General features: G+C 43.9%; 1 protein-coding gene across 1 annotated transcript in view; it reads left to right on the top strand.

Annotated features, from left to right (window-relative positions):
- Positions 1–23,437, top strand: part of CYFIP1 (cytoplasmic FMR1 interacting protein 1) — a 93,992-nt gene that overhangs the window by 33,242 nt on the left and 37,313 nt on the right. Inside the window, 9 exon segments of the mRNA XM_079710524.1 lie at positions 1,112–1,208; positions 1,309–1,437; positions 4,670–4,774; positions 6,766–6,857; positions 9,403–9,520; positions 13,578–13,700; positions 14,571–14,696; positions 21,563–21,729; positions 23,085–23,232. Coding sequence (XP_079566650.1) covers positions 1,112–1,208; positions 1,309–1,437; positions 4,670–4,774; positions 6,766–6,857; positions 9,403–9,520; positions 13,578–13,700; positions 14,571–14,696; positions 21,563–21,729; positions 23,085–23,232 — 1,105 coding nt within the window.

The raw sequence follows: 23,437 nt of genomic DNA, 5'->3' as shown, positions 1-23,437 counted from the left end.
TGGAACTTTCAGACCTACCCTCCTGATCTCAGGCAGGAGAGAGGGGTTAGAGGTTGAATCCATTGCCAGTGTCCAGTGATCTAATCAAGCACGTTTATGTGAGGAATCCTCCATAAAAACCCCAAAGGGCAGGGTTCAGAGAGCTTCCTGGTTGGTGAACATGTGGAGGTTTCGGGGGGAGTGGTGCTTGGAGAGGGCATGGAAGCCCCACCCCGCCTTTCCCCATATGTATCTCTTCCATTTGGCTGTTCTGAGTTATATCCTTTCATAATGAATTGTTAATCTAGTATATAAAATGTCTTCTCAGTTCTGTGAGCTGCTCTAACAAATTCATTGAACCCAAAGAAGGGGTTGTTGGGACTGCCAATCTGTAGCTGGTTGGCCAGGAGCACAGTGACAACATGGACCTCCAGCTGGTGTCTGAAGTGGGGGGGTGACATGGCAGTCTTGTGGGACTGAGCTCTTAACCTGTGGGGTCTGATGCTATCTTCAGGCAGTGTCAGACTTGTAACACCACTGACAACTGGTGCTAGAGAATTGCTTGGTGGTGTGGGAAAACCCAGCCCTCATGTTAGACTTGGTACCGGATCTTTAGGTTTGTCCAAGATGGAGCTGCAAGTTGGTGGTGGAATCAGGATTTTGTCGCAGACCTTTGGCTCCAGAACTGCGTGGTGTGGTCCCTGACTGTTGGGAGGTTTGGCTGCCCAAAAGTTTCCCAGCAGAGAACCTAAACAGTGTTGGCCATCTTTGTCACTCAGCTCTGGAAGTCACAGAGGGAGTGTCCTCCTTTCTCAAACTTGGGGACAGGGAGCCCAGGGGAGAGGCCAATGTGTAGGTGCCCTTCAGGAAAGCCTGTGAGAAGTGCTGCCACATCTCTGAGGAAGTCCATCAGCTATGGACAGTAGGGTCATGAGCTATCCAGGTTGCAAAGAGACTTACCTGGAGTTCAGGGGAGAAGCTGGAGGAGGCTGAAATTGTAACCGGCATCTAAGATGCACATTTCTACAGATAACTGTAGCGAGAGTAAAGTAATTTTGATATTCCCAGGCTGTTTTTCTTGAAAGTCATTAAGCATGTTGGTTGATTAACCGCTTTTTTTCCCCTTTCATAGGGCTGCTCAGTTTTTACGTAAAATGGCAGATCCACAGTCCATCCAGGAATCACAGAATCTGTCCATGTTCCTGGCCAACCACAACAAGATCACACAAGTAATTCACACTCTTGCTGCTCTGGCGGATGGGGCGCATCACTGGGGGGCTGAGGGGCGGAGAGCGGTCAGTGACACAGGTGTCTCACTCTGTGTTTCAGTCTCTGCAGCAGCAGCTCGAAGTGATTTCTGGCTATGAAGAGCTCTTAGCAGACATTGTGAATCTGTGTGTGGACTACTATGAGAACAGGATGTACTTGACGCCCAGTGAGAAACACATGCTTCTCAAAGTACGTGTGTTGAGGGTAGGCTACCAACAGCACCAGGAGATAGGGGCAGCCCTGCTTTCATGAATAGGCTGCACTTTATGATCGTTTGGCCAACCTTTTCTCTCATGCTTGTGTGTGTGTGTGTGTGTGTGTGCGCGTGCGCATATATAGCACCCTCCACCCTCCATGCAGTTTGCCCTACAAGTCCTTGATGCATTCCCGTGAGTGTGTTCCAAGCTTGACCCCAGTGCCAGGTAGATCACATGCCCATCCCTGGAGAAGGTGTTCGTGGCTGAGGAGTCCCTGGTCAAGGGCCTTTCTCAGTATAAAGCTTGTAGCAGAGGTTATACCAGATTCTACGTGGTAAGGATGTAATTCCTAGAAATTTAGTATACTGTGTCACCATGATTATAGTAGACTTTTGTTGGTCAAGAAACATGCCACTTACCATATTCCTCATTATTATTGTTTCAAATTGGGGAGGTTTTCAATGATGTTTCTCACTGGGAAGATGAGAAGGTGGTTTTTTTTTTTTTTCTCAAACAAAAGTTTAATAACTTGTACATGGGAGAGACCCAGGAAAACTGAGTAACTCCGAGAAGATGCTTCTGCCATTCTCTTCACTCTGCTCTCTACCTTCATGGAGGGCAGCTCTGGGGGACCCTGTTCTGGGTGTCCTGCTGACCCAAAGACCTCCGTGCAAGTGGGCCCATCTCCAATACTTCTTCCCTGCTGGAGAGCAGCACGGAGGGATCAGAGCAAGAGGACACTGCCCAGTGGAGTGCTTTGTGGCAGTGGAAACATTCTGTTTGCACCTACCTGGTGCAAGAGCCCCCTGGTCATAAGTGCTTATGGAAATCCACACTTAGTATTGCCTTGTGCTTGATGAGAAGTGGAGCTGATGTATGCACCTGGAAGAGGACGCAAGAAATGACATAAAATAGCTTCATGTGAAGGGATAGCTATTAATTTCTGAGGGACTTTTAAAAATGCTTTTTACCAAAACTAGAAATATTAAAATTACAAAAAGAAAAATCTCATTGGTAAAGGCAAATATACAGTAGAGGTAGTAGATCAACTACTTACAAAGCTAGTAGCAAGGTTAAAAGACAAAAGTAAAATCATCTATATTCACAATAAGTAGTTAAGGGATGCACAAAACAAAAAGATGTAAAATATGATGTCAGAAACATTAAGCGTTGGTGGGGGGTAAAAATGCAGGGTTATTAGAATGAGTCTGAACTTGAGATCATAACTTAAAATAATCATATATATATATGATCATACATAGACATATATATGGCTATATATATATATATATATATATATATATATGGCTATATATCAACCTCATAATGATTGCAATCAAAAATTTATTTTAAAAAATTTATAATAGATACACAAAAAAGAAACAGGAATCTAAACATAAAACTAAAGATAGTCATCAAATCACAAGGGAAGAGAGCAAAAGAAGAAGAAAGGGACAAAAAGGAACTCTAAAAAAAACCCCAGGAAACAATAAAATGGCAGATGGAAATATCTGTTGTGTTTTGGGGATTGGAAAAATTAACATTGTTAAAATGACCATACTACCCAAGGCAATCTACAGTTTCGGTGCAACCCCTAGCAAAATACCAATGGCATTTTTCACAGAACTAGAACAAATAATTCTATCATTTGTATGGAAACCAAAAAGACCCCAAATCATCAAAACAAATCTTGAGAAAGAAGAACAAAACTGGAGGTATCACATTCCCTGATTTCAAACTATACCACAAAGCTACAGTAATCAAAACAGGAAGGTATGGCACAAAAACAGACACATAGATCAGTGGAACAGAGAGCTCAGAAATGAACCCACACTTAAATGGGCACTTAATCCATGACAGAGGAGGCAAGAACACGTGACAGGGAAAAGACAGCCTCTTCAATAAGTGGTGCTGGTAAAACTGGACGGCTACTTGCAAAACGATCAACCTGGACTACTCTCTCACACCATATACAAAAATAAACTCAAAATGGGTTAAAGATTTAAATGTTAAGACCTGAAACCATAAAACTCCTAGAAGAAAACATATATTTTGGATCTGTCTCCTTAGGAAAGGGAAACAAAGGTGCAAATAAACAAATGGGACTACATCAAACTAAAACGCCTTTGCACAGTGAAGGAAACTATCAAAATGAAAAGGTCACCTACTGAATGGAGAAGACATTTGCAAACAGTATATTCAGTAAAGCGTTAATATCCAAGATATATGAAAAACTTGTACAACTCAATATCAAAAAAAAATTCAGTTTAAAAATGGGCAGAGGATCTAAATAAGCATTTTTTCCAAAGAAGACATTTTTTCCAAAGAAGACAAAGTGCTGGCGAGGATATGGAGAAAAGGGATTCCTGGTGAACCCTGGTGGGAATGTAAATTGCTGCAGCCACTAGGAAACAGTATGCTGGTTCTTCTACAATTACCATAGGATCCAGCAATTCCACTTCTGGATATTTATGTGAAGAAAAGAAAAAGATATATGCACACAAGTGTTCATTGCAGCAGCATTGTTAACAATAGTCAAGACACAAAAGCAACCAAAGTGTAACATTGATAGATGCATAGGAAGATTTTATATAAATAAATAAATAAATATATATATATATATAATGGAATACTATTCAGCCCTAAAAAAGAATGAAATCTTGCCATTTGTGATAACATGAATGGACCTAGAGGGTATTATGCTAAGTGAAATAAGTCAGACAGAGAAAGACAAATACCATATGATTTCACTTACATGTGGAATCTAAAAAACAAAACAAATGCACAAACATAAAATAGAAACAGACTCATAGATACAGAGAACAAACAGGAGGTTCCTAGCGGGGTTATTGGGAGTGGTGGTGAATGAAATAGGTGAGATTAAGAGTTATAGACTTCTAGCTACAAAATAAATGAGTCACTAGGATGAAATGTACTCCATTGGAAATATAGTCATTAATATTGTAATATCTTTGCATGGTGATAGATGGTAACTAGACTTATCGTAGTGATCATTTTTTAATGTGTAGAAATATCAAATCACTATGTTGTGCTCCTGGAACTAACATAGTGTTGTAGGTCAACTATACTTAAATTTTTTAAAAAAGTGCTTTTTGAAAGAAGAATGAATTGTCATTTCTAAGTTATGAACTATAACAGTATAAGTGTTTATGGGTAATTAAACTTGCAGGTCTGAGCTTTATGCGCCATTTTGTGATTTGCAGGTCATGGGGTTTGGTCTGTACTTGATGGATGGGAGTGTCAGCAACATTTATAAACTAGATGCCAAGAAAAGAATAAATTTATCCAAAATCGACAAGTACTTCAAGGTGAGTTACAGTTTCTAGGTAAACCTTTTTATTGAAGTGTATGCAGTTTGAGCTTTAGGAGGTCAACCTCCGTGGCTTTGTTCTGTGCTGGGAAATGCAGCAGTGGCAGGTGGGTGGGTTGGTGGAGGTAGACTGTCTCCTACCCTGTACCGGATTTGCCTGGGTTTGAACCTTGTCTAACAGAATGGTGCCACGTGTACTCTTTTTGTCTGGCTGTCCCCATTCACTTTGTTTGTCAGATCATCCCTGTGGGAGCCTGCAGCTGTAGTTTTTACATTTTCATTGTGGTGTAGCACTGCATTTTATGACTAAACTGCAATTTATTTATCCATTCTGTTGTGATGAACGTGAGATTGTTTCTGGATTTTGGCTTGTCCGAACAGTGCTGCTCTGATTTGTGCACATCTATGCACATTTCTGTTGGATGAATACCCCGTAGTGGATTGGGTATTCATCCAATAGAATGAACATTTTCAGTGTAGTAGATACAGCCTCACAACTCTCCCACATGGCTGTGCTGACTTGCATCACCACCAGCGGTGATTCTACATCATGGCCATCACTTGGCTCTGTCATTTTTTGGGGAGGAGGGGGGCATCCTGAAGGGTGTGTATGTATGTCCTTGTGATTTTATTGGGTACTGTTTCCTTGTGGTTTACTTGATGTTTCCCTGATGGCTTTCCACGGTATTATTAGTCTTTTGTGTGTTCTCTTTGTGAAGTGTCCTTTCAAGTCTCTCATTCTTTTTTTCCCCTGTTGATTTGTAGTTCTTTATGTATTCTGGGTATGTGTCCTTTGTCAGTTACGCATGTTCTAAAATACATGCATTTCCCCTATGTGGCTCTTTTTTTTCACTTTCTTGAAGAGCCTTTGGTGAACTGAGGTTCTTAATTTTAATGTGGTCCAATATATCAATCTTTGATGTCCACTTTAAGAAATCTTTGATAAAACAGGCTCTCGAAAAGTTTCTTTTGTGATACCTTCTAGAAGCATCACCATTTCTTTTCCATCTAGATCTATAATGCCCCTGGAACTGGCCATGTGTATGCTGTGAGGTAGGGGCTTGACATTTTTGGATTTTTTTTTCCTGTTATAGATATCCAGTTGACTCTGTCCAATTATTGCAAAGACCGTTTCCCCTCCATTGCTCTGAGGAGTCACGTGTGTCATAAAGCAGGTGTCTGTATGTGTGTGACTCTGCCTTAAGTTCTCTGCTGTGCCCCACTGGTGTGCACCTGTGCTCCAGGGCCATGCTGCCTTTAGTTGCTGTAGGTTTCCAGTAGGTCTACTTACCAGTCTTCAAGTTATGTTCTTCACAATTGTCTTGAGTATTGTCCCTCCATCTCTTGAAATACGTTTTAGAATTGACTTGCTGATTTACACATACACACACACATACACACAGAAAACCCATAAACCATTTTTCCTCTTGGAATATTGTTTGGGATTCCGTTGAATCTATAGATCAATTTAGGGAGAATTGATATTTTTAAAATACCATGTCTTCCAATATACCTGAACCTAATGTATTTCTGTATTCCCTTAGAATTTAAAAAATTTCTCTAGAATCCTTGGTATTGTTTTTGTCTAGAAGTCTTGCACATATTTTGTTAGATTTAATGACATATACTTTTTATTTATTTTTCAATGCTATTGTAATTTTTTTCTCTTTAGATTTTTGTTTTCTAATAGTTCCTAGTATATAGGAACTGGGAAACAGTTGATTTTTTTTTTTTAATGACCATGGATCTAGCAACAAGGTAGGTTAATTTTAATATTTGAATTGGTTTTATGAGAGTTGGTTTTTAACTTTTATTTGGTTCTTCTTAAAGTGAACGTAGCAGTTGTTTACAACTTTTTTGCAGTAAGTGATTTGCAGAGATAGCATTCAACCCACAGTAATTATTAGCATTATTCATTCTTCTTGTGATTGTATTTGGTGACTAAACATATTTAATGACCCTGGGGTTTTTTTTATTCTTTGAATACAGCAGCTCCAGGTGGTTCCGCTGTTCGGGGACATGCAAATAGAACTGGCAAGATATATCAAGACCAGCGCCCACTATGAGGAAAATAAATCTCGGTAGGCAGAGCGAGCTGTCCATTTAGAGCATTCTGCAGTGTTCTCACTGTGCTTCCTAACACTCCACTTATCTATCCAGAGATGCCACCTTTGACATTTTCAACCACGTGGAACCGAATGCGTGATATGGTAGCCTTTTCCATGAGTGGATGTTTACATTTAAATTCATTTACAAATGCAATTTATTTCCTTAGTGGGACAACCACATTTCAAATATTTAATAGTTAGGGTCTACTGTTTTGGTCAGCACAGATATAGAACTTTTCCATCATCCCAAAGAGTTCTGTTAGTGCTGGCCACAAGTACGGAAGTATAACCAAATGCTCTGGGTGCTTATAAAAGCTTAACAGCAGCCTGCTGGGGAGCGGCTGGATATTCATGTGTAACTTACAGAGTATACAGAGCTATCACCCAAGGGCCCAACCAGGCCAGGCCCAAGGTCTCTGTGGTTGAGAATGGTCTTTACAGTTTTAAAGAGTTTTTTTAAGATGATGCCTCTATGGCTGATGTGTGACAGAGACCGTGTAGCCCCCAAATCCTAAAGCATTTGCTTTCTGGACCTGTCCTGAGAAAGATGGCCAATCCCTGTCATAAAGCATCTGCAGCTCACAGTTAGAAATGATAATAAATACACAGTACTTTTTATTGTAGCTTCCACGTAGCCACTTGAGTTTCATAATATGCTTTAGTTGACTTTTGCCAAACACATGGTCTCCATTCAGCCATGGTTTTGAAAAATACAGTTGCACCTCAGTCTGGCTACTCAAAGGTAAACAGTCTTTTTCTGTGAAGACCAAATTGTAAACACGTTAGGCCTTTCTGGCCACGTGTGTCACATACTCTTTGTTGTTGTTGTTGTTGTTTTTTGCGGTATGCGGGCCTCTCACTGTTGTGGCCTCTCCCGTTGCGGAGCACAGGCTCCGGACGCGCAGGCTCATCGGCCATGGCTCACGGGCCCAGCCGCTCCGCGGCATGTGGGATCTTCCCAGACCGGGGCACGAACCTGCATCCCCTGCATTGGCAGGCGGACTCCCAACCACTGCACCACCAGGGAAGCCCGTTGTTGTTGTTTTTTAAACGACTCTTTAAAACTGTAAAAACCATTTTGTATGGCTCTATGGCCATGCAAAAGGTGGTCGCATTGGGCCCACATTGTATGTAGTTTGCCAGCCTCTGTGCCAGCTTGTTTCCTAACACGTCTGCCATTAAATCTGATATGTGATCACCTTCCTGTAAATTACATTCACTAATCTCTCTTCACTTCAGCATCCACTTGAGCTCTGATTTGGAGGGTGTGCTGATTTCCATGGTAGAAATGGAAATGCCTGAGTTTAAGTTAACAATGCACAACTCACCTCCTATCCTAACAAACACAGTCAGATCCAGATCATACATAATTGTAAAACCAGTAAGAGGATCAGGGAACAAGGAGTTTTGCATACTTTCTTTATTTTTAATATGATCTGTTGTAAGTCGATGGCCATTATTACCAGTTAGATGCTGTGTTTCACGGCCACCCAGGCAGGTACCTGAGCGTGCAGCAATCAGCTCTAAGAGCTCAGCCCAATGGCGTAGCACCTCTGGCCGCAGGGGGTGGGCGCAGTGTGGGCAGATGTTGGCATCGGGCTCTGGGCTCCTTGCTTCTCCTGAGGTGGACATGCTGTCTGGGGCCTGCAGGGGAGGCCAGTGTGTTTAAGGTGGACCCTGGCAGAGGGCCTGGGCCTTGTGTGCTGACTGCACACTCAGGGAGCTGCCTTTGCACATGCCGTAGTCATGTAATCCTGTAGCAAAATCAGAAAGTTAAAAAGTGGTGCTGCTTGAGGTAGTGTTCTGATCACCTTGAAGACTGGTAATCTGAATCCTTGCCTTCTAGCAAAGGGGACCAACTTGTTAAAACATGGTGTGAGTTGGTGCTGAGTGCGAGGGAACCGAGGGAACCGCTCTGAGCCCAAAGCAAGGCCCATGCTTTCTGCCCAAGAAGTCCAGCAGATTTAATTCTTGATACACGTTTTTCCACCACATTGACTGTATCCGTTTGCAGCTGAAATGGTGTGTTGTGCACATAGTTAGCTCTAGCAACACTGTCTAATTTCCAAGTCCTGTCAGTTTCAACTCTCTCATTAAGGATAACTTTTGTCCCTGAGTCCTTGGCTGACTTGTTTTGTACTACAGCTATGTTTTCCGATGTGAGTAATAAGGAGATATTAGTTCCTGCCTACTCTGCAGTAATCTGTCAAGGGGCCCTGCAAGGGTGTTGCAGCGTCCTGAATTCAGCAACACCTCTCAGCTTTGTGGAAAGTAGTTTGCCAATTAAGGAGAAATTACGGTTCCTTTTCCAGAATACAGACATGAGAAGGTAGGACGCAGCCCTGACACAGGGCGATGCGGCAGGCCCGGCTCTGTTTCCGTGCGGAGAATTCCACGTTTCCTCTGCATCTCTACCTCTTGGCTGCAGCGGGGCTCCCGGGGTGGTGGGTGGGCCTGCTGAGCATGTGCCCTCAGCCAGTCGCCTGTCAGGTAACGCGTGCTTCCCCTTTGCCACCAGATGGACGTGCACGTCCTCCAGCAGCAGCCCGCAGTACAACATCTGCGAGCAGATGGTACAGATCCGGGAGGACCACATGCGCTTCATCTCGGAGCTGGCGCGCTACAGCAACAGCGAGGTGAGGGGCCTCTGCCTGCAAAGCACACCCGGGGACACGGGGTCTGGTGTGGCCCTTGTATTCTCTGCACCCAAATACTACCACTGATGGCTTTGAGAAACATAGTTCAGCACCGCGTGCTTAAAAAGCACTGATTATCATGGATGAGGCAAGGCAAATATAATGGAGTTTGTTTGGATCTGTTCAGCTGTACAAAAAAGCATCTTCTGTTTTCAGAAAAACGTTAACACGGGGCTGAGGCCTGAGGTGAGACCATGAATTAAGTGCATTTCCTAGTGTAGTTCCATGGTTCCAAGCTGCTAGGAGAGGGGTGGGGAGAGTGGAGGACGTCATGAACAGAAGGGGTGGTTCTGACCTGCGCCCCTTTCGTGTCTAGAGGGAGAAAGTGCAGGAGCCTCTGAGTCGGTGGGCAGATGTGTCGAGTGCCCAGAGGAGACCTGGACTTGGGTGTTGGAGGAAGTGGGGTCTCTTTGGCCGTGGGCCTTGTTAATTCCTTCCAGCTTTGCAGCTGGGCTCTCTGGGTCCTTGCTTGGGCCGGTCATGTTCCCCACACCTGCCTCAAGCCTGGCTCCACACCAGTGCTGCTCGCGTGTGGGGTGGGTGGGACAGGGGTCTGAGCAAGGGGGAGCAGCGGCTGGAGTGTCCTTTCTCACGTCTTAGTGGACCGGGCACCGAGGTCATGGTCAGAGCAGTGGTCAGTGGCGTGGGCGCTGCAGATGGTCTAGAGGGATCCGGGGACTTGGGGCCACGTACGCAGGTCTGGTTTTTGAGATCGTGGTACCTCGGGGTTCTCAGGAGGCCCATTACATTTAGGGGGCACAATCTGCTGGTCCTGCTCATTGCAGGACAATGAGCGCTCCATCCCACACCCCCAAGCACTTGTCATCGTGTAACCAAAATGACTGAAAGACAGCCCAAAGGCTTGGGGCACGTCGCCTCCTTGCAGACCCCAGGTGGGCACCCCTCTGCGGAGGCCAGTGCAGCCCGAAGAGTAGAGGTGGAGGCCAGTCCCCAGGACTTCATGATTTAGTTGTAAACTGAGTTCATGAGATGTTCTCAAACAACACAGGGAGCTGGTTTCTACCTTTCCAAGTAGGAGCACTTGACAGCGTGCGTGGCTCCTGTGTGCCGTCTGGTGTCTGCTGTCCTGCCTTTATAATCAGATGATGGTTTTTTTTTTTTTAAAGGGCGTATGCTTTTTTTTTGTTTTTGTTTTTTTTTAAAGAAGATGTTGGGGGTAGGAGTTTATTAATTAATTTATTTATTGTTGCTGTGTTGGGTCTTCGTTTCTGTGTGAGGGCTTTCTCTAGTTGTGGCAAGCGGGGGCCACTCTTCATCGCGGTGCGCGGGCCTCTCACTATCACAGCCTCTCTTGTTGCGGAGCACAGGCTCCAGACGCGCAGGCTCAGTAGCTGTGGCTCATGGGCCCAGTTGCTCCACGGCATGTGGGATCCTCCCAGACCAGGGCTCAAACCCGTGTCCCCTGCATTAGCAGGCAGATTCTCAACCTCTGCGCCACCAGGGAAGCCCATAGATGATGGTTTTAATAAGAGAAAACAGATCCACCTTTGAAAGCTTTGCACAGTTTATTTTTAAACAGATTTATGAAGACATAATCCACATACCAGACAATTCCCTGATTTAAATTATACAATTCAAAGGTTTTTAGTCCATTTCCCTTCCTTCTAGCACGTGGCAATCTACTTTCTATCTGTGGATTTGCCTACAGGACATTTTATATAAATGGAATCATAATATGTGCTCCTTGGTGACTGGCTTTTTTCATTTGACATAGTATTTTCAAGGTTCATCCATGTTATAGCATGTATCAATAATTTTATGGCTTATTTATAATATTTATAATAATTTTATGGCCGAATAATACCCCACTGCTTGGCCACACCACATTTTGTTGGTTTGTTCATCTGCTGTTGACTGATGGACAGTGGGTTACAAATAACGCTACTGTGAACATCCACGTACAAGTGTTGTGTGGACATACGGTTTCATTTCTCTTGGGTAGCTATCTAGGAATGGAATTGCTCAGTCTTATGGCACCTCTGTGTTGAACATTTTGAGGAACTGCCAGGCTGTTTTCAAGGCGGTTGCACTATGTTACACCCACCAGCAGTCTGTGAGTGTCTGATGTCCCCACATCCTTCTCAGCACTTGTTGCTGTCTGTTTTTTTTTGATTCTGGCCATCCTAGTGAATGCAAAGTGGTATCTGGTTGTGGTTTGGATTTGCATTTCCTTAATGACTAATGAAACTGAGTATCTTTTCATATGCTCATTGGCCAATTTTTAAAAATGTCTCTTGGAGTCATTTGCCCATTTTTAAATTGGGTTATTTACCTTTTTTTTTTACTGTAGAGTTGTGTGAGTTCTTATATTCTGCCCCTTATCTGTTCTGTGATTTTCAAATATTTTCTCCTGTGTCTTTTTGCTGTTTTGATGGTATCCTTTGAAGCACAATTTTTTGTGATGTGGTCCAATTTTATCTATTTTTTCTTTGGTTGTTTGTGCTCTTGGTCATAATGAAGAAACCATTACCTAACCCAAGTCACAAAGATTTACCCCATGTTTTCTTCTAAGAGATTTGTAGTTTTAGCTCTTATATTTAGATCTATGATCCATTTTAAGTTACCTTTTTTTTTTTTTTTTTTTTTTTGCGGTGCGCGGGCCTCTCATTGTTGTGGCCTCTCCCGTTGCGGAGCACAGGCTCCGGACGCACAGGCTCAGCGGCCATGGCTCACGGGCCCAGCCGCTCCGCAGCATGTGGGATCTTCCCGGACCGGGGCACGAACCCACGTCCCCTGCATCAGCAGGTGGACTCTCAACCACTGTGCCACCAGGGAAGCCCTTCAGATTTATTTTGCAGTTAATTTTGTCCTTAGGTTTCTTCCTCTAGGGATGTTACATCCAATCGTTATTTTTCAGTCACTAAAGTGGTTTGTTTTGTGTTGGTCTCAGCCTACAGCTAGTGATGCCTGGACCTGTACTCCTCTTGGCAGTCCCCACAGACACCCCACCTCCAGTCCGCACAAGAGCGAGTGTTGTGGCTGGACTGGCCCTTGTGGTCCTTACGATTGCAACATACCCTCTGCAGTGACCATCAGGGAACTTTGAGAAAAACAAGTTTGATTACTCACAGGTCCTAGAGGGTACACAGCACACCCAGAGCCCTAAAGCGAGGTCATAGGTAGAGAGGGAGGGAGCACAGACCTGGGGCTCTGCCTTTGTCAGGGCTGAGGGTGGGGTGCCTAGGGTTTCACGGGTTCACTGTTGGTGAATTTAAAACGTAAGAGCAGGGATGAAGGTGTGGGAGGGGAAAAGCCCGGTTGGCAGTTATCTAGGTCACCATGGGCTTTCTACAAGGGAAACTTCATGGGTGGGCTGGCTCTTTATCTACTTGGGTAGCTGGCAATATGTTTATTCAAGATGGATGTCTTTGAAATGGATGCCTTGGCAACCAAAATCTTAATGTTAGGCACTTAACACTACATGGTTCCTCTGTGTGGTCATGATGCCAATTCAGTCCTACACAGTTCAGTTCATTTTGCGTTTGAGTTTGGGGGATTGCTTTTTCCCCCTAATTTAATTTTATATCATAATGTATAAACTGTTTATGTGGTTCTAAAGTCAGATCTGTCAGAGGAGGTATGTTCAGAGAAGTCTGCCTTCCTCTCTACCCTCTGCTTTCCTGGCCTGTAGATAAACATTCTTAAATCTAAGTTTTCATTATTTGATATAAGCACATACACATGTGAGCACGTTTTCCTTTATCAGCTAAGTTAGAAACACGCTGTGTGCATGTTTCAGGAAGGACCAGCTCTGCAGACCCCTCCAGCGCAGGCTGTGGCGGCCTTTCTCTGTGTTTTGAGCTACATGTGCCCATCATGTGGGCTCTGCAGTTGCTCTGCCTTTTGATGCACTGAAGAGTCTTGTGCTCATATCATTTTCTACTTTGTGAGTGTACATTTGGGGTAGGCTTCTAGATTGGGTTTCATAGGTGGTTTCCTGGACGTTTGTGACTTCTTGATGCTCTGTCTTCTCTAGGTGGTCACAGGCTCAGGCCGCCAGGAGGCTCAGAAGACGGATGCTGAGTACCGGAAGCTCTTCGACCTGGCGCTGCAGGGCTTGCAGCTGCTGTCCCAGTGGAGTGCTCACGTGATGGAAGTGGTGGGCACTCTCACTTTTATTTGGAAATGCACCCCCTAGTTGGTTAGAAGTGCTTTTCTTCCCAAACTTAACTAAATTGTATTTTTTCTGCATTAACTTTGGCCTTTGGATCGAGAACAAATTGGCTTTTTATCTTTGGCACTAGAAATAAGAGTGTATATTAATTTAAATGTTTCTAAGACGGCTCAATGTACATTTCATTTACATATATTACAAATAAAGGGCCTTATCTTTTAAAACATAGTGATAGAATTAAATTTGTATTGTTATGATGAGTTTTAATTCTCATTTTTTTTTAAACAGCACTCTCTGTGTATTTCTAGCCATCAGTTTCTTTTGTTTAGGATTAGTTAAGTGGTTTCTGATGCATAGAAAGATTTGGATACCCATAAGTCACAGAGGATTTTCCCTTTTGTTGTTTATTTTGCTCAGATAAGGATTATTTTATTTGGATGGGTACCTGATTGTTTGAAAGGCTGATTGTTTTAGAAATGGTGATGAAACACTTATAGTCTTAGATATTCCACATAAAATATCCAGGCCTTTTTACCTGGTGTATTTCTTAAGTTTCTGATGTATTACTTGAACCTGAAGTCACATTGCCAGAATATTTTGCAGTTTTATGGAGATGGACTATGTGTGCGCGTGTGTGGTGTCTGTGTGTGTGTGTGCACGTGTAGTGTGCGTGTGCCCATGTGTGCATGTATAGTATGCATGTGTGTGTGAGCACACGTGCCGCTGTGTGACTTTCAGACTCAGTGAACAATAGAAGGCTGACCTTTGGTAGCTTTGGTGATGGTCCGTGCGTCAGACCAGCAGTTAAGCATTTCGCATTCAGTGTGCTGTCTCCCCTCTTTTTGACCACACCAGTATTCATGGAAACTTGTGCATCCAACGGACAAGTACTCCAACAAGGACTGCCCTGACAACGCCGAGGAGTACGAGCGTGCCACCCGCTACAACTACACCAGCGAGGAGAAGTTCGCCCTGGTGGAGGTGTGCTGTGTCTGCTTTCTCTTCCTTCTTTGACTCTGGCCTGAAACTGTCTTCCCTTTACAAAGCAAAGGCAAAAACATGAATGAACTGCTTATTTGATGTCATTGTGTTTGTGTAGGGCAGCCCTTTGCATCTGTCACAGTTGTCAAAACAGAGAGTAACATAGGTTGTGGGTTCGCGGTCTCTGCGTGGACACTCCCCTGGGGCAGTCAGGGTATGTTCTGAGTGAGAGCCTGGGAGCTGCAGCAGCTTCTTATTGCCACACACCAGAGGAGTGAGGACCTGGGTGTCTGAGGGAGAAGAGCCCCTTTCACAGCTGTGTGGTCCCCAGCTCTGCACTGTCATTAGGACCCTTTGGATGAATAGTTCTTTTATTTATTTTTAATCTTTTTTCCTTCTTTGCGGTACGCGGGCCTCTCACTGTCGCAGCCTCTCCCGTTGCGGAGCACAGGCTCCGGACGCGCAGGCCCAGCGGCCATGGCTCACGGGCCCAGCCACTCCGCGGCATGTGGGATCCCCCCGGACCGGGGCACGAACCCGCGTCCCCTGCATCAGCAGGCGGACTCTCAACCGCTGTGCCACCAGGGAAGCCCGGATGAATAGTTCTTAATTGCTCTGCCATCCAGTGTTTGGATGTAGATTTTGTAGCTGTATGTTTCCTGCCTTATTTAAGGAATCTTTGCATACCCCAAGGTCATGAAGATAGTCTCCTACGTTGTCTTCTGGATGTCTTATTCTACTTTCACATTTGGATCTGAAATGTCCCCACCAACCCTCCCAACTGCTCTTCTCGCCGCCTCTGTTGTGAGTCACGTGACCACACCCGGGCAGGTGTGTTTCTGCTCAAGTTCTAATCCGTTGGTCCATTTGTCTATCCTTTCCTAACACCCCTCTGTGTTCATTACAGTAGTTAATCGTGTGTCTGTAAAGCAGGTCTTTCTGTCTTCAAGAGTTCCTTAGCTATTCTGGCCCTTTGTATTTTCATAAACATTTTAGAATCATCTTTCCATGTTCCAGTGGAACCTGTCAGGATTTTTAATGAGGATTTGAATAAACCTATAGATCATTTTAGGAAGAATTGACAAATTTATATAATTAAGTCTTTTATGAATCTGGTATGTCCCTCCATTTGTTAAGATTCTCTAAGATCTCTTTTCATCTGTAAAACTTTTGCACATCTTTTGTGGGCTTTATTTCTAGGTATTTGATATTTGATGGTGTATTTTAACTTTTTTCTAAATGTTTATCACTGATGTTTAAAATCAACATTATTTTTGTATTTTCCTTGTATCTACCAACTTGTCTAAACTCACTTATTAATTGTAATAAATTACCCATATATTCTTTTGGATTTTCGACTTATATAATCATATCATCTGGAAATGATGACAGTTTTATTTCTCCCCCTTCTATTTTTTTTTTTTTAATCACACTGGGTAGGATCCCTACTCATTAAATAGAAGGAGGCTCCAGGCATCTTTGTCTTGTTTCTCATCTCAAAGGGAAAGCTTTCAACATCTCACCGTATGATATATTTGCTATAGGTTCCTTATAGCCACCCTTCCTCAGATCAGAAAAGTGGCCTTCTATTCCTTGTTTGCTAAGAGATTTTATCATGGATTTTATATTAGTTTTATAAAACACTTCTGCATCCGTTGAGATAGTTTTATGACTTTTTTATTCCATTAATGTGGTAGATTTACAGTGATAGGATTTTTTGGATCTGGTTTGATGTTTAAGCTAGCCTTGCATTCCTGGTTTAAACTCAACTTGATCATGATATATTATCCTCTTTATATATTGCTGGCTATAAGTTGTTAATATTTTGATTTGGATTTTTGCATCAAGGCTCATGAGTAAGAGTGGGTTTTGATAATACTTTTTTCTTTCAGTGTTTCATTTTAGAATACTTTTAGATGTACAGAAAAATTGCAAAGGTAGTACAGTGAATTCCCATATACCCCACACCCATTTTCACGTATTACTAACATCTTACATTAGTATTGTTACATTTTTAATAAGCCAGTATCAATACATTATTATTAGCTAAAGCCCTTGCTTTATTCATATTTCCTCACTTTTCTGTAACATTCTTCCTCTGATCCAGGATCCTACATCACATATAGCCATCATGTGTCCTTTGGCTCTTCTGGGTCACGACAGTGTCTCAGACTTTCCTTGTTTGTGATGACCTTGACGTTTTTGAGGAGTGCTAGTCAGGTGTTTTTAGAATGTCCCTCAATTGGAATTAATCTGATGTTTTTTTCTTGATTAGACTGGGGTTGTAGCTTTTGTGAAGGAGGACCATAGAGCTGTTTTCATCACCTCACATCAGAGGTCCATGCTGTCACTGTGGTTCATCAGTGCTGGTGTTGCCCTTGGTCACCTGGCTGAGGTTACCCACACAGGCCGTTGCCCCCTTTCATAGGGGAGGAAGTCACTGTGCTTAGCCCACACCTGAGGAGTGGGTAGCATTCCTTTTTTTTATAACCTTCCACTCTAGTTTTTGGATGCTGGCTTTGTAAAATGGCTCACGGCACTTCCTTCTTTTCTGTTGTCTGTAGTGGTTTGTGTAAGCTGTTAGTTTTTTTTCTTTTCTAGCCTTTATTGGTGAAGCTTTTCCTTTATGGGATGGTTTTTGAAACTTTCAGTGTCTTTGCTGTACGTAGGGGTGTTCAGATTTTCTGTTTCTTCTTGTACCAGTTTTGGTAAGTTGTATTTTTAAAGGTTTTCTAAGAATCTTTCTAAATTTTCTAATTTTTTTTTTTTTTTTTATTGCGGTACGTGGGCCTCTCACTGTTGTGGCCTCTCCCGTTGTGGAGCACAGGCTCCGGACGCACAGGCTCAGCGGCTATGGCTCACGGGCCCAGCCGCTCCGCGGCATGTGGGATCTCCGGGGCACGAACCCGTGTCCCCTGCATCAGCAGGCGGACTCTCAACCACTGCGCCACCAGGGAAGCCCCTAAATTTTCTAATTTTTGACACAGTTTTTTTATAGTAAGTTCTCATCTTACTGGTAACAGCTCTTTCTCCCGTATACCATACAGTTCACCCATTTAAAGTGTAAAATCCAGTGCTTCAGGGGTACCTATTCACAGAATTATGCAATCACAATCAAATTTGGAACATTTTTGTCACCTCAAAAAGGAACCCAGTAGTAGTCACCCCCCACCCCCATTCTCCCCTTTCTTCATCCCGCGGCAGCTACCCGTCTACCGTCTGACTCTGTAGATTTGCTTATTCTGGGCATTTCATACAATATGTGGCTGTGATTGGCTTCGTTCACTTAACATAATATTTCCAAGGTTCACATGTGTATCACTATTTCGTTCTTTTCATTGCCAAATCATATTCCATTGTATGTATGTATCACATTTTATTTATCCATATTAGCTGATGGATACTTGGATTGTTTTCGTTTTTCACTGTTTTTTTTTTTTTTTGCATTACGCGGGCCTCTCACTGTTGTGGCCTCTCCCGTTGCGGAGCACAGGCTCCGGACGCGCAGGCTCAGCGGCCATGGCTCACGGGCCCAGCCGCTCCGCGGCATGCGGGATCCTCCCGGACTGGGGCACGAACCCGCGTCCCCTGCATCGGCAGGCAGACTCTCAACCACTGCGCCACCAGGGAAGCCCCGTTTTTCACTTTTGAGTAATGCTGCTGTGAACTTTTGTGTATAGATTTTTGTGTGGACTTGTTTTCGTTCCTTCTGGTGATACACCTAGGAGTAGAATGGCTGGGTCATATGGTGTCTCTGTGTTTAACATTTTGAGAAACTACCAGATGGTTTGCAAAGTGATAGCACTACTTTACATTCCTACCAGCAGTGCTAGAGGATCCCACTTTCTCCGACTCCTTGCCAACCCCTGATATCTGTCCTTTGATTCCAGCTATCCTACTAGATAGGAAGTAATATCTCATTCTGGTTTTGATTTGCATTTCTATAACAACTAATGCTGTTGAGCATATTTTCTGTGCTTATTGATAGTTTGTATATCTTTGGAGAAATGTCTGTTCGGATCCTTTGCCCATTTTTTAATTGAATTAGTTGTCTTTTTATTATTGCGTTCTCTATATATTCTAGATACCAGTTCTTATTAGACCTGTGATTTGCAGTATTTTCTCCCATTAACTTTTTACTTTCTTCATGGGGTCTTTTGAAGCATAAAAGTCTTTAATTTTGATAAAGTTCAGTTTTTCAATTTTTCCTTTGGTTACTTGTGCTTTTGGTGTCATACCATAAGAAATCACTGCCTAACCTAAGTCACAAAGATTTATTCCTGTGTTTTGCCTCATATATTTGAGGTGTGATCCATTTTGAGTTAATTTTTTATGGTGTGAGGTAAGGTGTTCTGCCAGGGGTCCCCAAGACCATCCTCAGGCTAGATTTGCTAGAGGGACTCACAGGACTAAGTAGCTGTTCTATTCAAGGTTATGATTTATTACAGCAAAAGGACACAGATTAAAATCAGCAAAGGGAGAAGACACCTGGGTGAAGTCCAGGAGAAACCAGGTGCAAATTCCAGTGTCCCCCTCCTATTGGAGCTGCAGGGGATGTGCTTAATTCTCCTGGCAGTGACGGGTGATAACAGATGCAAAGTGTTGCCAACCAGGGAAGCTCACCTGAGCCTTGGTGTCCAGGAATGTTATTGAGGGTCAGTAACGTAGGCAGGTAGCACATGCACGATTGACCTCAGCTACTCAGGCTCCAGATCCAGAGCAAAAACAGCTGTTTGCTATAAATCACATTGTTAGCATAAAATATCTGGTCAAACTGCTATTGCAGTGGCCCAAAGCCTCAGACACACAGACATTCTTCATGCTGAGTATTCCAGTGGCTCAGAGTCAGTTCCTAGGAGCCAACCAAGGGCCAGACCTTTCCTGGGAACGTGCAGGGTTTGATCATCCCAGGCTTGCTGAGATGACCCTTTCCTACACAGGAGTCCAGCTTCATTCTTTTGCATGTGGATATTCAGTTGTACCAATACTATTTGTTGAAAAGATAATATTAACCCATTGAATTATTTTTACACCCTTCTTGAAAATTAATTGACTATGAATATGAGGGTTTCTTTCTGGACTCTTAATTCTATTCCACTGATTTGTATGTTTATCCTATTCCAGTATAGTCTCATAATCTCTTAATATTTGTAAATCGTGTGATAGTGTCCCCTCTTTATTTGTAATGCTTGTAATTCATGCCTTATCTGTTTTTTTTCTTGATTAGTCTTGCTGAACATTTGTTTGTTTGTTTGTTTATAAAACAGCTTTATCTTAGTTGATCACCCTCTATTATATGCTTGTTTTCTGTTTCATTAATTTTGGCTTTTAGATATTCATTTCCCTCTACTTTTGGAGGGGGTTATTTTGTTTTATCTTTTTATAAATTAGTGATCAGTATTAGGTTATTATTATCTTTAGGCTTTTTTGTTTTCTAATATATGCATCCAAAGTTCCAAATTTACCTTTCAGCACACCTTTTCCTACATCCCATAAGTTTGAATATATAGTAATTTCATTTTCATTCAGATTGCTGTGAATTTGGATTCAATTCAACTTCAGTTGGAGAATACGCTTCTTTAAATAGAAAATTTCCCCTTTTTTTCTCATTAGAAAAGCAACCCAGATACATCATACAAATCCTCAAAGCAAACAGAGAAAACACACATGTGAAATGAGGACAGGATCATGTCTCTGATGCCATCACAAAAAAGAACTTTAAGCAGTTCAGTGCATTTTCTTCTGACCTTTTTATGCATATTAATTCACTGTGCCATTATTGTTTAACACAGGGGTCCCCAACCCCCTGGCCACACAGCAGGAGGTGAACGGCAGGCGAGCGAGCGAAGCTTCGTCTGTATTTACAGCCGCTCCCCATCGCTCGTGTTACCGCCTGAGCTCCGCTTCCTGTCAGATCAGCGGCGGCATTAGACTCTCATAGGAGCGCGGGCGGGCCCTACCGTGAACTGCGCATGTGAGGGACCTAGGTTGCGCGCTCCTTACGAGAATCTAATGCCTGGTGATCTGAGGTGGAGCCGAGGCGGTGATGCTAGCGCTGGGGAGCGGCTGCAAATACAGATGATCAGTAGCAGAGAGGTTTGACTGCACAGAGACCATAATAAATCAGTTGCTTGCACACTCATAGCAAAACCCTATCAGTGAGTGGCAAGTGACAATGAAGCTGCATCTTACGGAGTAGCCTGGACGTAAGCCACACACTTCGGGTGCCACTGACTCCCATCACCCCCAGATGGGACCATCTAGTCGCAGGGAAACAAGCTCAGGGCTCCCACTGATTCTGCATTACGGTGAGTTGTATAATTATTTCATTATACAGTACAATGTAATAGTAATAGAAATAAAGAGCACAATAAATGTAATGCACTTGAATCATCCCAAAACCTTCCCCCCCACCCCATCCTCAGAAAAATTGTTTTCCACGACACCGGTCCCTGGTGCCAAAAAGGTTGGGGACCGCTGGTTTAACAGATGGGATTTGGGTTACAAGCTTGTAACTTCTTTTTTCCTGTCCAGATAATAACAAATTTGCTTTCCTGACTCTTTTTCTGTTTTGTTGAAGTCTTTCACAGAGAGGTGCACCCTAATGCATTCAGAAGTATTTTAACTCAGTTACCAAATGCCCATGTTGGCTCCAGGCCAAGCACATCTGTCTCTGCCCTCGAGGCACTCATGGTCTGATGGGGTCAGACCTAGGAACAGGGACAGCTGCAGGTTCAGAGCAGAAGCACAGGAGGCCGGGGAGAGGCCCTGTGCTTGGGGGAGGCGTCTCCTGGCATATGTCAGGCCCATGGAGCTCAGCTATGACCCTCCAGCACACTGAAGATCATGTGTCCGTGCCCCTGCAGGTGATCGCCATGATCAAAGGCTTGCAGGTGCTGATGGGCAGGATGGAGAGCGTGTTCAACCATGCCATCCGCCACACTGTCTACGCCGCGCTGCAGGACTTCTCCCAGGTCACCCTCAGGGAGCCGCTCAGGCAGGCCATCAAGAAGAAGAAGAACGTCATCCAGAGGTCAGCCCTGCTGCACGCACTCCCTGCACAGTCACCCAAAACTGAAGGATCAGCTTAGGTTTGAACAGCTGTAGAGTTACATTTTCATAAAGTGCATTTATATTCAACCTCCAGGCACCCTTTTGGTGAATTTCCTCTAAATGTAATGCAGTGGGTCCAATTATTAACCTGAGCAACCCACAGTAAATCAACCACAGAAGGTCTAGGCAGTCTGGAGACCCAGGGACAAGGGTGTGCTTATCTGGGGCCTGGGAGTGTCTCAAAATCTGTCTGGCAATTCTGTTCACCAGGCCTGTAGGGACACACAACCCAGAATCTCATCTCCCATTTCTTCAGTATTTTTGCTTACGTTCCTTCTCGCCTGTCTTACAAATGAGTCAAAAACTATTGCATTGGCCAAAAAGTTTGTTCAGGTTTTTCCGTAAGAGGTTACAGAAAAACCCGAATGAACTTTTCGGGCAACCCAGTACACACATATTGCAGAGTTCCTGTAGCAATCTTGAGCTAGTTTTCTATGAATATTTAGCCTTTTAGATAAAGTTTTCTGTCAGAGACATTTACCTAAAATGAAGCTCACAGGGGCTCACACATGTACTGATTTCATTTTGTTGCTTTGTGGTTGATATAATTGTCACCTGGTATGGTATGACTTCAGCATTAATAAGATCTTACACCGTGAGGTTTCCCAGTTTTGTTCTCTCTCCTGGAGGGCTTAGTAAAGGTTTTCATATTTTCAGGAGTGCCTCGGTTTTGCTCACGCTTACTGTGATGGAGCCTCCCCACGTGGGAAATGTGCAGCGTAGTCTTAGAGTAACTCTGGATTTAGCTAGAGCTTTCCCCGTGAGGTGATTAGGATGGGCGTGTGGGTGTGGCGTCTGCCCTGAGGGTGGCGCTGTGGAGGACTCCGAATGGTGGAGCCCTGTTGGGAGTGGGGGCATCCCGATGTCCAAGTGAGTTGGGGACGCGGGCAGAGTCCCCAGTATTGTGCTGGTGACTTCAAGTTAGAAAATGGGCTGACTCGCAGGGAGGTTGAGTTTCAGCTCTGGGTGACATCTGGGGTCTGTCCTCTTGATGCCCTGGGTACGTCTCAGTGTTCAGGAAATAAAACATCACGTCTGGGCTAACTGATGCAAAATGCAACTACATTAGATCTTCTGAGGGTAGTAATGTCCTCAAGAAAACGATCTATTTTTAACATTTCACATTGAACTGGTCCATTACCACGTCTCCCCCCTGCCCCCGGAGGGATTCATGGGTGAGAGTTGTCTGTGTGAGAGGCGAAGCGATGCTGTGACTGTAAAAGTGCCGAGCGTGTCAGCACTGCATCTGCCCTGACAGCTTGACGGGCGGTTTAGTGTCCTGCAGGCCATCAGGAAGACCGTGTGTGACTGGGAGACGGGGCACGAGCCCTTCAACGACCCGGCCCTGCGGGGCGAGAAGGACCCCAAGAGTGGCTTTGATATTAAAGTGCCGCGGCGCGCCGTGGGACCCTCTAGCACCCAGGTTCTTGTTCCCCGACCCCCTGTCTCTCTCCCGGTTCCCCTGAGTGGGCTGACCCTGAGCTGGGGGGTGGTAGGGGGGCTGGGAGTGAAATGACCTCGCCGCTGTCTGCTTGGGCAGGTCAAGTACTGCCCGTATCTTTTTTGCTCCTTTATTCCTCGCCCAAGTGAATCTGGGGTGCAGACACCCTGTGATTCTTGGGTTTGGT

Source organism: Hyperoodon ampullatus, assembly GCF_949752795.1.
Source record: "Hyperoodon ampullatus genome assembly, chromosome: 8".
Classification (NCBI taxonomy): Eukaryota; Metazoa; Chordata; class Mammalia; order Artiodactyla; family Ziphiidae; genus Hyperoodon; species Hyperoodon ampullatus.
This window is presented reverse-complemented; position numbering and strand designations above follow the sequence as displayed.